The sequence below is a fragment of the Cheilinus undulatus genome, linkage group 4 (genome assembly GCF_018320785.1).
Source record: "Cheilinus undulatus linkage group 4, ASM1832078v1, whole genome shotgun sequence".
Classification (NCBI taxonomy): Eukaryota; Metazoa; Chordata; class Actinopteri; order Labriformes; family Labridae; genus Cheilinus; species Cheilinus undulatus.
This window is the reverse complement of record NC_054868.1, coordinates 25,036,405-25,051,482: the sequence shown is the minus strand read 5'-3', so window position 1 is coordinate 25,051,482 and position 15,078 is coordinate 25,036,405. Positions and strand designations below refer to the sequence as shown.

General features: G+C 38.0%; 1 protein-coding gene across 4 annotated transcripts in view; it reads right to left on the bottom strand.

Annotated features, from left to right (window-relative positions):
• LOC121508069 (myosin-10-like) overlaps window positions 1–15,078 on the bottom strand; it is an 88,589-nt gene that overhangs the window by 69,532 nt on the left and 3,979 nt on the right. For all 4 annotated transcript variants that reach the window (XM_041784568.1, XM_041784570.1, XM_041784569.1 and 1 more), the window contains exon 3: window positions 710–866. In XM_041784568.1, coding sequence (XP_041640502.1) covers window positions 710–866 — 157 coding nt within the window. The remainder of the gene's footprint in view (window positions 1–709; window positions 867–15,078) is intronic.

Sequence of the window (15,078 nt, the reverse complement as noted above, 5' to 3'; positions counted from 1 at the left end):
CCTGAGTTAGGCAATTTCACTGGACTATTGTCTTCGTACCAGTATCCATGCACAGTGTAATGATGAATTTTGCCTGCTTAAACTAGGGTAGGTGGTGATATGACACCTTTCAGCTAGCTACTATGGACCTCCTCTTGTTGGTTTTGCAAACAAGTTAACAAGTTAGCTGGCACCTCCTTTGTTATAAATTGAATGGTGAAAGCATGGAGAGACTTTTCAGCTCAGTACATTCCGTACAAACTCTATTCTTTACTTTTGATACAAATGAGATCAACACAGGGGACGACACAACTCTTGCTCATCATTTGTGCTGTTCAACATCCAGGTCAATGCCAAACATAGCATGCACAGAACTCCTAATGTAGTCTTGTCCAAGTGAGGTGTATACATGCAAAAGTAGACCAAACTCCAACAGCATTATCCAGATGTGTTAGTGTGGTGTTAACAAATTTGATTTAGAATGATTTTAATCAAACCACAATGATTATGTAATGAATATGTTAAAGTCCAGTTTTAGTCAGGGTAACACAATAATTTGACTTTTTCTACTAAGATGTAAACATTTTTTCTCACTTTCTCTCTCACATACATACAGCACACACAGGAGTAAATGTGTACTTAGAAAAGTGACAATACAGTCGTTATGTAATACATATAAATTAAAACAAAATGAAAATTGAACACATGCAGCAGTTTCTGTTAGACTTACCTTGTAGCATGCATCTGTATGCAGACTCTGAGATGGCATAGATGTGAGGTGGCATTTCGTGTCTCTTTTTGCCCCTGTACATCTCAATGATGTTGTCTGAGTAGATGGGCAGGTTTTTGTATGGGTTTATAACCACACAGAAGAGACCGGAGTATGTCTATAGAAAGAAAGGAAAAAACATGTTAACTGACAGGTAATCACAAATGATACTAATGCAGAGCCAAGCACAGAAAGACTTCTTTGAATGCACTCTTATTGGACTGAGCTTTGATTTTATAAGAAACTAACTACTTTGTGTTACTTGAGAAGATTTTTAGAAATTTTATATTAAGTTATAATAACAAAACATCTTGGTGCCAATATCAATTAGGGCTCGGAGATATGGCCTAAAATTATTATTCCGATATATTTGGACTATATCGTGATACATGATATATATCGCAATATTTAGAAATCTCTAAGATACAGTATAAATGTTTAATTTGGCCCTTAGAGCATAATATGACACTAGTATGATGATTAAAATAAAGTCTTCTACTGAATTTCTATGAAGGGTTTAAAAAAAAATCAAAACCACATTAAATTTAGCACACTTTCTTATTTTGAATATACCTCACTCACAACCTTTTACAAATGAAGATAAATAATGGGAAGACAGGCCTGCAGCAAAAAAAAAAAAAAAAAACATAAATCATGAAATACTCTGTCTTTTATAGCATATGGAAAATCATGAATGAAATGTTTTCTCTGTTATGCCTACTATTGTTAATTATAAGAATTAATATACAGATCATAAAGGGTGAAACAAAACTATACAAAAACTCACCAATCACAGGATGCAACTGATGTCCAAAACACTACAGTCCTGTCTACCCATTCAGGCTCACAGCTTTATTTACATTGGTCCTGTTATCTGTGCTTATGCACACTGGACGAGTTTCTTACAAGTTTCATGACATGAGAGTGTCTTTCAGACCTTGTGCAAGGAGCTCTCCTGCGTGATCATCTGGAAAAAAAAAGCAAATTTGGAGGCACAAACGTTTTACCTCCCAGTTGTCGTTGTTATGAACTGTTAGGCTGAGATAAGGAAGTGGAGCACATTTGTTAGCTGGTGGGCCATCTCCTCTGACATTTAACAACAACTCTGGCACAGAGTTTTCAACAAAATGATCATGCTCAGGAAAATCATACTTTGGATTGAGTGTCTACAAGATTTTTAAATCCTGGCTTTTCAGCAACACCTACTGGGGCCATGTCTTTGGTGATATGTTGTACTGCTCCTGCCATAATGTCAGCATCATCTTGTGGCGTATTTTAAAGATTACTGCGTTTAGTTTGACAGCGTCTCCCTATTTAAATCTGAAGCACTGCGTATTTGACAGATCCAGTGCTGTTTGTTGTCAGTCTCTCCACACCACTAACTCCCCTTGGCTCTGTGTTGACTTCTCTCCTCTGATACAAAAACACGCATGCCCAGATACAATTTCATTTAACAGATGTTCATGTTCAAAGTGGCATACATCTAAGACTAAATACAAGCACAAACACAGATCTAGACAGGAGGGAACAATTTTAGAAAGTGCCACAAACTAGTGTCGTCACGATACCAAAATTATGACCTCAATACGATACCTGCCTAAAGTATCTCAAAACTGATACTGAAATGATACCGTGGCAAAACCTAAAACTTCATAAAACTAATGGAATAACTGATGACAGAACATGGAACTTAATATTTTTAGTTTTTTTTTAATTGACTTAAAATAATATTTTCAACGTTTAACACGCCAGTGTTCTCTCTTAATAGAATAAATATATTTATGAAGTTGATTTTGCTGGCATCTGTTTGTTTGTCTGTGGGGGGTGGGGGGGTGGAGATGGATAAATTATTGCAATTTAATATTTAGGTTTCATATGTAGATTCAACAACTTTAGAGAGAGCCTGCCCTGTGCTCATGTATAATTCTTAAGTATAATTTGACTAAATGGAAAACTAGAAAATGTGTTGAGTAGAGCACACAGAGGTGTACTGAGTCATTGGTGTGACAGCTTCTTTAAAGCACTGTAGTGCTGTAGTGAGCAGGTTCATAATCCTGCCAGATTTACAGTTAACATCAACATATATATATATATATATATATATATATATATATATATATATATATATTCATGCTCTGTGACCCCATTGTTTAGCCCAGAGGTTCCCAAACTTTTCAGGCTGCGACCCCTAAAATAATGGTGATGAAGACCGGGGACCCCCACTGTCCTGAAGATTGGTTGTGGCATAGTTGAACACAGCCATGCACATCTAAGAATTTAGCGCACTTCTCTCAGCCATGTCTATCCGTCTAACTTCACAGACACACTGGGAGCGAGAGAGGAGCCAGGGCGCGCTGTGGCTGCAGACCAGACGCACACAGTGTGCAGCCTTCAAGCCACTCTGATTAAAACACTGTCAGTCAGAAAGTGTTGATACTGAAAACACATGGTATTGCGCTACTTTTCTAGTATTGGTATACTGTGCAACCCTACCAAAAACTGCTTTAAACCCAAATGGTCACAGGTGCTGCCATGCAGTTCTAGAGGCAATGTGCAGTGTGTATGGATATATGTATATATCTATTTGTGTTTGTTTTGCTTTCTTTGCTGATTAGCACAGGCCTTGAAATGGTTAACAATGGTAAGACTGCCTGTTTTACACCATTACGCACCCTGGAGGTGTGCTTCCATATTTTTCCAGACAAAAATACACCTAATCTTTACAGGCCAACTTGAATATTTAGAAAATGTAGTACAAACAAAAAAGTCTCTCTAAAAAAAAGATCATATGACAGACACTTGACTTGACATTAATGGTGATGTCAGACAAGTCATATTAGAAAACAACAGTAGGTGAAATTACACTGAAGGGTACGACAGGGGATAATAATGTGATTTGCCCAGTGGATACGTTCAGACGGTCCCTGCACATGACTCATTCGATATGTCTTGATCATTCATTAATACCAAAGAGACATTACATCAAACTTGGTAAAGGCCACAAATTTTCTTTAATCTCCCTTACACTAGATGCCACTTATGAACAGATCTATTTGATTTTTCACAAGGACCATTGTATTGTGCAGATTATGAATACAGGGACCACGACTGAAAACGGCTACAAGCTGCTGGCACACTGCCAAGTATCCTATTGCATTTAAGATTTTTCCTTCACTCACTTATCCTCTGCATTATGTGGAATTTCTCCATCTAATTTTATTCCATATTAAGCCAGAAATTTTTATCCAGACATTTTCGGCTGACAACAGAAATTCTTTAATCCACACAGTATATAGGTCCCTCAGCTGTATTATGCAGACAGACATGCTGACAGACAGGCCAAGACAGGGTTAATCCCTGATATGTCTGCTGTTGCTGGGAGAACCCATTAACTAAAGACTGCAGGGGACAGGCAGTGTATAGTAGACTCCCCTGGATTAAGTCTTATATCTGAAACAGGATCAAAAGTCTTGATATATCATGCCATTACAAACTTTTTGGTTTTGGTAAAATAAAGAGAAAAGTCTAGTTCCTCAGCCTTTTCCTTCCCTTTCTACTTATAAACCATGCCAGTAATTCATCCACTTCCCTTCTCTCTTATCCCCATCATCCTCTATTAGTGTCCTAACTTTTCTTCATCATTCATTCCTATTTTTCCATCTTTCTGTTCACTGTGTTTTACTGGGCTGCAAAGCCGCATTCTTTGAACCATGTTGTCTGTGATAGTCATGGGGCCCGAGGCCTGCTAACCCAGCTGTTGAACTGGAACAATAATGACATGACCACAGCATAATGTAAGAGCAGAGTGGCTCTCTGACAAACACTTCACAAATGTCACCTGGCTAATACTGACCAAACCTTCAGAAGAATAGTGATATGAAAATTATTTAACTCACTCTCAAGATGGAGCGTTTAGTTGCTACAACTGAGCTAAAATTTTAACACTGATATTCTGAGTAACACATTCAGTGCATTTACATGCACGGTCAGGTCAAGCTATGGTTAGACCTTAATAAGGATGTATAACTTGACTACTGTCCTTGTATAAATACACAAGCATCAGGGACAAAGCATGTTCACCTCCGCTATGTTAAGTGACAATGTGCCCCCATCACCTGAGTACTGGCCTTGTTAGAAAGCAGCCAAAAGCATAAGCATGAACAATTTTACAGAATTGTAAATATCATAGATGCTGGATGCTTTTTTTTGTTTAACTACAATGCATGTTATCCCTAAAGCTTATGGTGATGTCTGAAGGCAGACGACAATGCAGTATCTGCAATGCTCAGCCTCTATGCACTTTATCTTCTAGGTCAAAGCGCAATGTAGAGACTGTGGAGCATGTGTAGAACGCCTAGTCCAGCCCGGATCACATCAGGTTGTATCCATGTAAGATTTAATTGATCTTCAGCATAATTATCTCAGTGTGTTGGTCCAACTTAAAATTTGATTTTGTACAATTTCCGTCAGATATTAGCATGTATTTCAAAAGTAAAGTTTTAGTTGGACTTATACGATATTTTGACTGTTTCTAGCTGCATGTGAATGTCCTGACTGAGGAATGAAGGAGCAGTTGTTTGGTGCAGTGGCCCATGTTCTTTTGGAGAGTGTGCGTGTGACTCCACCAGATGGCCATGAAACCCCCCTCCCCAACCTACAGTGTGCACAGATGCTTCAGACACAGCTCTATGCAGCAGCCTATAGTCACAAAAAATTTTCAACTTTGGAGACATCAGCAGTGACATTGTACATCACAACTGATGACACATCAGCACACCTGTCTATGTACATGTTCCTGTAAAAATCACCTTCATGCAGCTCAGGATGTTTTACAGGCCTGCTGCCATAATAACCCATTCCTCAGCCCCCTGTGGTGGGCACAGCGCCAAGCAGACAGATCAGCGCTGCTGACCCACAGGCAGCAGGAAGAGAGATGACTCAGCTGGCTGCCCTTGACGGTGGAGACCAGGGGGTATTTGAGGGATTAGGGGGCTCTGACAGCATGGGTTGGGACCCCTACACAACCAGCAAAACAGGAGTCACATCAGGCAGCATGCTATTTTTCTCCTCAGAATCAAGTATTGTCTCAAATCATTGTCCATCTCCAGGAAAATTTAAACCACAATTTCTAATGGCAAGGGCCACCCTCTTAACATCTGAAATCGCTGATAAAAGCCCTGTCGACAAAGCAATCAAGTAATTCTTATAACTCCTATAGACTTAAATTGTGAATCAAGTAAGAGATGCTAGAAGCCTAGCTGCTGTTAAAGACTGTCTAAATGATATCACCTGCTGGATGAATTTTCTACAACTCAATAACTCAAAATCAGAAATAATATTTTTTTTAAGGTTTATTTTGGGCCTTTACTTGATAGAGGAGGACAGTGGATAGAGTTGGAAACGGGGATGAGAGCGGGGCAGAGACATGCGGTGGGGGGCCTCAGGCCGGATTCGAGCCCAAGCCGTCTGCGTCTGCTACATGGGGCGCGTGCTTTAACCACTCGGCCACCTGCGCCCCAGAAATAATACTTTTTAACATTAAAAACTCCTCCAACCTCATGCTTTCCAGTCTTGGTACTCTTTCAGAAAACATCAGACCCTCTGCCAGAAACCTTGGAGTTATGTTTGATTCAGACCTTACCTTCACATCCCATATCAGTAAAGTTGTCCAGTCATGCTTTTTCCATATCTGAACCATCGCAAAAATAAAATCAATACTCAGCCAGTCAGACCTTGAAAAAGTCATCCATGCTCTCATCTTCTCCAGACTCGATTACTGCAACTCTCTTCTCTCTGGCATCACTCAAAAATCCCTCTCCCACCTTCAGTTAGTTCAGAATGCAGCAGCTAGGCTACTAACCGGTTTTAACAGACTGCATCACATCACCCCATTTAAGCATCCCTACACTGGCTCCCTGTAAGTTTTAGAATTGATTTTAAAATTTTACTTATCACTTTTAAAGCACTGAGGGGCCTGGCTCCAAGCTATTTATCAGAACTTTTAACCCCCTATAAGCCAGGCCGCAGTTTTAGATCCTCGGCAGGGGGGCCTCCTGGTCGTTCCAAGGTCAAGGCTTAAGACTAAAGGTGACAGGGCCTTCTCTATCAGGGCGCCTCGACTCTGGAATGTCCTGCCCGAGGAGATAAGGCATGCAGAATCAGTGACATCTTTTAAATCACTTCTTAAAACTCATTTTTATAGACTTGCTTTTATGTGATTTTGTCTAATGTCTTTAAATGTCTTTTACTACATCTTCCTTCTTTCTATCAGTTTTTTCTTTAAATTTCCCTCTGCTTCCTGAAATTTTACCTTAATGCTTCTATGTCTGCTCCTCTCTGCTTTTTATTGTTACCTTGCTTGTTTCTTATTGCTACCGTACCTCTCCTCTTCTCCCAGTTATCTTCAGAGCTCTTACCCCCTCCTCCTCTTTTATTCTCTTAACCTCTTTATGCTGCTGTGTCCTTACAGCTGAATAATATTGTAATTATGATTTTATCATGACTAATATTTTACCACTACTAGCTTTCTAATTTGTGTATTATGACTCATTTATCTTAAACCATTTTAATTGCTTTTATTCTACTTCTTACTGCTTTGATTCATATTCCTTTTTGTCTCCTCCTATTATTTTATTGCTCTTGCATCTCTGGTCCTTAGGTCTCTTTTTATGTAGCTGGATTCCTGTGTTGCCTGGATTCGTCTAGGTTATTCTGGGTTTTAGTATTCTGGGTTTTTTAGTTTTATTTTTATTCTTGGTCTTTAATTTTACTCTGGAATTTTATATAACAAGGATTCATAATGTATTTCCAATTTGTCAATTTCCAATTCTTTTTGTTTGTCAAAACAACAAAAAGAAAGGTCCTAGTGGGGAGGACCACAGTTTGTGGGGGCAGAGGGCAGAGAGGGAAAGGGGGAAGAGCTGGGAGGGAGTTCAGCATTCTAACAGCCTGATGGATGAAACTGTCTCTCAGTCTGCTGGTCCTCGCACAGAGACTCCTCAGCCTCCTCCCAGATGGAGACAGATGCATAGTGGAGAGTGTTACACTAACATTAATGATCAAAAAAACTGATATTGGTGTTGGCAATCCGCTTAATTATTTTAAAGATCGATATCAGTGCTGGCCCTGATTTTTGCAATCCATGCATCTCTATTCTGATATACTTGACAAGTATTAGTCAATGCCAACACGCTCAGTCAAATTACCAGTTAAAAAGAAGTTATAATAGGCACGCCGGTAGTCGGTGGTTAAGGCACGCGCCATGTACGCAGGCGACCCAGGTTCCAATCTGGCCCGTGGCACTCTTTCCTGCATGTCTCTTCCCTGTTTCTAACTCTATCCACTGTCCTCTCTCTAATAAAGGCATAATAAAGCCCAAAAATAAATCTTAAAAAAAAAAAAAGTTATAATATTGAGCTGCACCATGATTTTATGTTTGTCTTTGAGAACTATTTGTAGTGTTTACTAGGACCTGACCAATTAATCAGCCGGGTGATTTAATCATGTGATTATAGTCTATTGAAAATAATCATTAATCAGCCAAAGTTGGCCAAAAGACACTGATGTTAACATTTGTATTTTCACTAATAAAGTGCAGGGAATTTGACTTGGTTTTACCTAGACATGATGTCTCTGTTCTATTATTTATCCAGTAGAGGGCGCTCTGACTCCTTTCCTGTCACATGCTTCAATTCAATTCAACTTTATTAATCCATAAAGCTGCTCCATATTTAGCTCCTTACAGTAAAGTGAACTAGAGCCCAGAGCAGCTTGGTTGAGCATCAGATGTGTTTAAGAGATCTGTTTGCCTAAGTGATAAGTTCTTAATTAGTATGTAAAATAAACAGTAACTCCAAAAGTTTACTGTCTCACTTCAACCTGTTTGTCCATGGGTCATGACATGCCTTGTGTCGGTCACACTTATATGTTTATGTAAGTAAGCTTAAGTTAGGCTAACCTAGCTTAACGTTAGCTAGCTATAAACTTTAGCCATGTCAGTAATGACACAACAAACATAATGGTACAATATCTCACATTAATATTCAGCTAGAATATTAATAAATTATTATCATTAGAGGACATCAGAGAGGCACATTTCAAATCATGCTTTACAAGTGACTTTTATGATGGTGCTTATCCACTTACCTACCTACAGATGTGAATTCATCATTTGTAAATACACTCACTGTCGACTTCATTAGACACTATTGTGCAATGTAATGACACCAACAGCAACATCTCAACCATGACTTCTATGAATGTATGACTTTGTAAATGTTATTGACACTGCCAGAGAGATGATTCATTCTTCTTCATGTTTATTACTGAGATAATAGTGAATGTTGCTTTTGTTGTAAGAGGCGTTCCTTATATTTGTCTCTCTGGTGCTTGTGAAAAGGGTTGGCAAAATATCACAGACTCCTCAATAAGATGCTCCTCCTCACACCAAAAAAATTGAATTGGCCAATATATCAGTTATCAGAAAATGTTATTCCCTACTATTGGTATTAGCATTGAACCCTCAAAATCCATATCAGTCGGGCCCTAGTATTTAACAGCTTTTGGCTGGTGTAATCTGTCAGATTATGTAAGATTTAAGTATAAAGTTGTACATTAGTTATGGTTTGAGTTGAGTTTATTGGCTCATGTGGACTACGACTGTTGTAATGCCAATGGACTCATTTCTAACTTAAGTTATAATAAAATGTCTGTTGTTCACAGACTGCTTGCTGGCTGCTTGTTACTGGTGTTTACTGTGGAGGGTTGTTATTTGGCTGTTGTGAGATGCTGAGTTATGGTTGTAGCTAATGTGCCAAAAAGCTAACTAAGCACTAACATATATGTAGCTAAGTGTTGTAGTTGTGTTAATGTGGTAAATGCAGATATAGATGGTGCAAGTGACTGACATTTCATCATGTGTTTGTTAGAACAATACCCAAACAGTCAATTAAAATAATGACCTTCACAGTCATTTTAAAAGTTCATTCATGTGTACCTAGGCAAGCTGCTGTAACAGGGCAACAACAACTTCAGTTGCAAATAATTTGATGAATCATAGCGTTATTTTTTTGTGTGTTTTATTGCTGCTTTAAAAGATCAAATGTTGTCAGCAGAAAGGGTCCTGAGCAGCTCAGTAAAGTAAAGCAAAAATTGAAACCACTCTTAAAGTGGCTTTTGAAAGGGTTGCTTTGGTTCAGGAGGACAGTTGCTATTTTATCCAATATTATAATGAGGACTGGTTACTTTCCTTTAACAGTTATTCAATAGTTAAAGGTCAGACTTGACCCATCAAAAAGAAGCTGCTTAAGCAATTATGCTAGAGATGTTAATATTTCTGTAAAGCTATTGTCAGTGACTGGTACCTTACCTTGTGTGTGTTATTGTAAAATCTATATTTAAAAGGCTAGTTACTATTTCAGTTTATTAAATCTCTCTATCGTACTACAGTTCAAACTAGGGCTGAATGATTTGGGGAAAATACCTAATTGTGAATTTTATTCCCCAATATTGTGATTGCGATTTGATATGCAATCATTCCTTAAGTTCTTCATCTTATGCATTTTACAACAAACACAAGCAATAATGAATTTTATATTATAAACAACACAATATTAGATAAAACTAGGGCTGAACAATTTCGAAAAAAAAATCTAATTGTAATTTTGACTCCTGTTGCAAATTGGATATGAATTATTGTATTGAAGGGAATGATAATCTTTATGTCACCCTCGTATTTAATCAGAAAAATTTACAAAAATGAAGAAAGTAGGATTTCTCATAGATTATCCTAAAAAATGGGTCTTGACTGATTGCACAATATGTAATGCATGACATCTCTGCTGCAAAAACGTTTTAAACCAGTATTTTTACTCAAATTTCAGGTTAAAGAAATATTGCAGCTTCTGCAATTTGAAAATTACAGCAGCCCATACTGCAATTTCATCTAATTTTCGATTAACTGCCCAGCCCTAGTTCAAACAATGTCAATGATCCCTATTTCCTCTCTTAATCTCAATCTATTTATGAACCCAACAAAATATATAATAACAAAATCCAGTTAGTATCCTAAGTGTGCAAAAACTAGTCTGCTAACCATTTGAACAAAGGGTCAGCAGTACACTAGGGTATTCTTTGGTCAACTTTCCTTGCTGAAAGCAGTTCAGCATATCAATTTTAGACTACATTATTAAAGTTATTTTTATTTGGTAATTGATTTAGAGCTAGCCAATACAGCCACAAGCCTGAAAATCCCAAAAACTATGCTCAAAAGAGGAACTCTCACACAGTTGAAAGGGTTCCCAGTCCTCTGGAATTGTCCAAATAAATGTCTGGGAACGAAGCAGTGCTTAGCAACAGGGCCTCTCAACGGGAAAAGAGGAAACATTTTAAGGTCTCTGCTATTGCATGAACAAGTGCCCCTGAATTCTGACATTACTGGGGCTAGCTGGGCTTTAACTGGTCTATCAAACTCTGAAATAAATGTTAGTATCTTTGCTGACGTCTCTTAAAAATTAAGATATACTTATGCGTTCCACCTTACATTTTAATTCCAAAAGTACCCAGATATGAAGACTGCTGTCACTGGAGTATTTGCTCTAAATCTTGAGGTACTCTTAATCTCATACTTGATTAAAAATATGAACCTGTCATCACTATCTGCTTTCAGGGGCTTACCAGCAGGGAGCTAACCTAAATTCAAACAGTTTCCACACTAAGTGGAGTGGAGGCTCCTGTCATGTTTCAAATATGACAGTGTCACAAAAATCATTGAATGAAAACCATCTGTGAGGAGTTACAGTCAGAGACATCTTCCAATAAGCAGCTAACTTTAATAGTGTGTGGACAGGCCAGTCACAGTGTGATGTTCTGTGAGTCAGAGTAGAGATTCAATAAACACATCAACACAGCATAGAGAAAACCCAGCTGACTGGCAAAGGAGCTACTGTCAGTTACAATGACTTGTAAGAACCATTAGCTTATCACACACTAGCTTTGAGGAATCATAATCAGGATGTTAATAGAGATCGGTAAAGAAAACATCAGTAGCTAAAACCCTCACTAAAAACCTTTAAGTAATTATGTTCTTGATTAAAAAAAATAATAATACTAATAATAATAATAATAATCAAGAGATATCTGACTGTATGACAAGGATTCTCATCAGTGAATCTAGATTTCCATGCTCCAGTAAGAGGAAGACTAAAGAGAGAATTAGCCTGCAGAAGCAAGCACATGAGTATCCACAAAAAGCCCTGAGCCTGGAGCTGCCCTCCATCCTCTTAAGGACACTCAGCATCTTCACAGCAACAAAGGATGAGCATATAGTGGCCTGCTTTCAATAATAAAATACAGTGACATCATTACTGTTTTGAGTCATCATCCTTTCTCCTATGCCATTGGGTTGAACCAGATTTGGTCAACCATGCTAATCAGTACCAGTTTGTATATCCATCAACAGTCCAATGACTGAAACAGGTTCATAGATTTACAGGAAGTTCCCAGTTGGTCCACTTGTTATTTTTTTCCTAATGTCAACAAATCTGCGCCCTGATCATCCCCTTACATTGCCTGTCGCCTGGGTTGAACCACTCAAAGAGGTTATATAAGCATTATATTATGTTGATCTGACCTAAGGTTACTCAGTCACCAGAGAGCACATACAGAATTCTGCCTGTGTGGAACACAAATCTCTTAAAACTTCTTGTTCATTACTCTCTCACTCGGGGACGTGATTAACAGCACACAAACTAACTGAGCATGCCAACTGGATCAAAAGAAAGCCGTGCCTTTAATAATGTAGAGCAGCAAGAATATTCAAAAGCTGCCAGGAGTTGGCTGGTATTAAAGCAGTGGTTTTCTTGAAAACAATTTCAGTTATTTGGGCAGACAGCTGTTGCTTATCAGTGAACACAAAGCACCGTTAAGGCGATGTGGTTACAGTGACTCAGAAAAGGCCTCCCTGAGCTCAAAGACAAGCCATGGTCAAATCTATCCTCTTTAAGTCGTCTAAGAGTACTGAAATATAAAAGATCTTGTCTTTTAAATAAGAATGAAAGCTCACAGAAGGAGAATTTTGTTAAAGCATGAGAATATGAGTACAAGAAACTCTAACGTTTTTGTCAGGAGGTCTGTCAAGAGTAGGGTGAGACTTAACATCAACACAGCAAAATCTTTCTTTTCTAACGAGTGTGTTCAAGTAACTGTATTGTTGATATTGTTGACTTGAACAGATGTAATGTCAGCCAAAGTTAATTGGCCAAAAAGGACAAAGATGAAGAAGATGACAGCTGGATCAATGATCAAGCATGTTCAGACTGACAAAATTTTAGTGAATATATACATTAATCCTGCACTTAGCCTTTTTGGAGGGTTTTTTTTCTGTTTTACTACATATGAGGATGTTATTGTTCTGCCATATATTGATTATCACAATCTTTGCATTGTAAAACCCTTGTTACACTGTGATTCCTTTTGAGGTTCATTACATTTTTCTGTGCACCAAAATCCTTTGAAACTGGTGAGAGATCAGTCATGGCCAGGGTGAGGACACCATTTATCCAATGATGTGACAAAAACTTCTGCTCTGAGGAGATACAAAAAGCAAAGGAGTGTCTTGGCAGGGAGCCAACAACAGACAGTGACCACATGGCAGAGCTCACTGCTGACTGGTCACAGCCCAAAATAAACCACATTAATAATGGATTGGTTAACTCTTATATTTAGATTTAATATTGAGGAACTCCAGGATATCTGACAAATCACGGAAAATGTCTTTCTCAGCAGCTCTATGGCATATTTCTGCATTGTAAAACTCATTATTTGAATAAATCATTGATTTAATTAAGCCTATTAAAAAGTAATCTGTAGTGCTACAATTAATCCTCCAACTGATAAGTAATAAACCAAAAATTGCAAACTCACTGGATACAGCTTTTAATCTGAGAATAATTTCTGGTTTATATTGTTTTCTACAGTCTTAATCAAATGTCTTTGAGTTAAAACAGTTATTAAAGCAATATAAGCACTGTATCAGCATCTGTTTTGCATCTTTATCATTTGATCAATTACTCAAATAATGGATATAGGGCCTAATCATCGGTGTAACACTGTGTTATACATTTTAATAATTGCCACATTGACTCCAGTATTTAGCAAACATAAGCTCATGAAAACATTTAAAAATAATCAACAACTCTAGCAAAATCCCTCTTTGAATGAACTGAAAACTACAGACTGTAGATCCACACGTAGTAAGAATACATGCAAATGGATTCCTTTAACTATGCCTCTGAGGGTCATAATGTCATGATCCTGTGATTTGGCATGTAATCTACTGGATGGTGACCATGATGTAGTCATCAAGGCTCATAAAGACAACATATAGCATCTTCATGAATCCATGCAATGAGGCACAAAAACCTCTGCAGTACTTCCAGCTATAGCTTATTTTCTCTATAAACCTTAAATATCCCATACCCCTTGTAATTACTTGTCTTACAGGCTGGTTATTACATTTTTGTTAAACATGACATGCATTTAGCTGTGGAGATTCTGCCAAAAGTTGAACTCACTTCAGCGAAGCTTGCATGAGTCTGTGCCCTGGCCTCTAAGTGGGAACCCCTCAGCCCCTGCCTCCTCCTTCAGTTTAAGGTGGCCCACAAGCTCCATGTCTGGACTATTCCAGGAATGCATGCTGCTAAGTGGGTCATAATCTCAAGGGAAATCAGCAGCTTATGTAGGACATGCTGACTTATTCATTGAAGGAAACATGTTCCTGAGACTCCTCGGTTCAAGCGATATTTTGATGTTTGGTCAGAATGGATCATATTAGAGACCAGAGAGTTATTAAAGCAATAGGAAAGTAATGATCACGATATCACTCATTCTCAATGGAAAACTTGAGGCTCCTTATTTCAATGGAGGAATAAACCTCCAGGGGGGAAAACAGTTTGTGATAAAGTTCATCACATTACAGCCCACTCTGCACTGCTTTGGTTACAAAGCATTTCTGAGCTTAGATTGAAGTAGTTACTATGTGTAGTAACTTATTTTAATGCCATTAACACAACAAATTAAGCATACAGCTAACAATTTTGGTTGTCAGTAGTATGACTTCTTTTTTAAAGTACAAATTATAGAAATTTTCCTGTGATGTATAACCTTCTAATAAAAAAATCAACAGCAACTACTTACTAACACACTTTTGCAGAATGTTGTCAGTAACATTTCCCTTTGCATAATGTAAACAGCAATGCCAATATTAATTCATTCTCCCAAGAAACGCTTCTACAAGTCCATTAAACTGGCTGATTTATTACTCATTTTGAAAG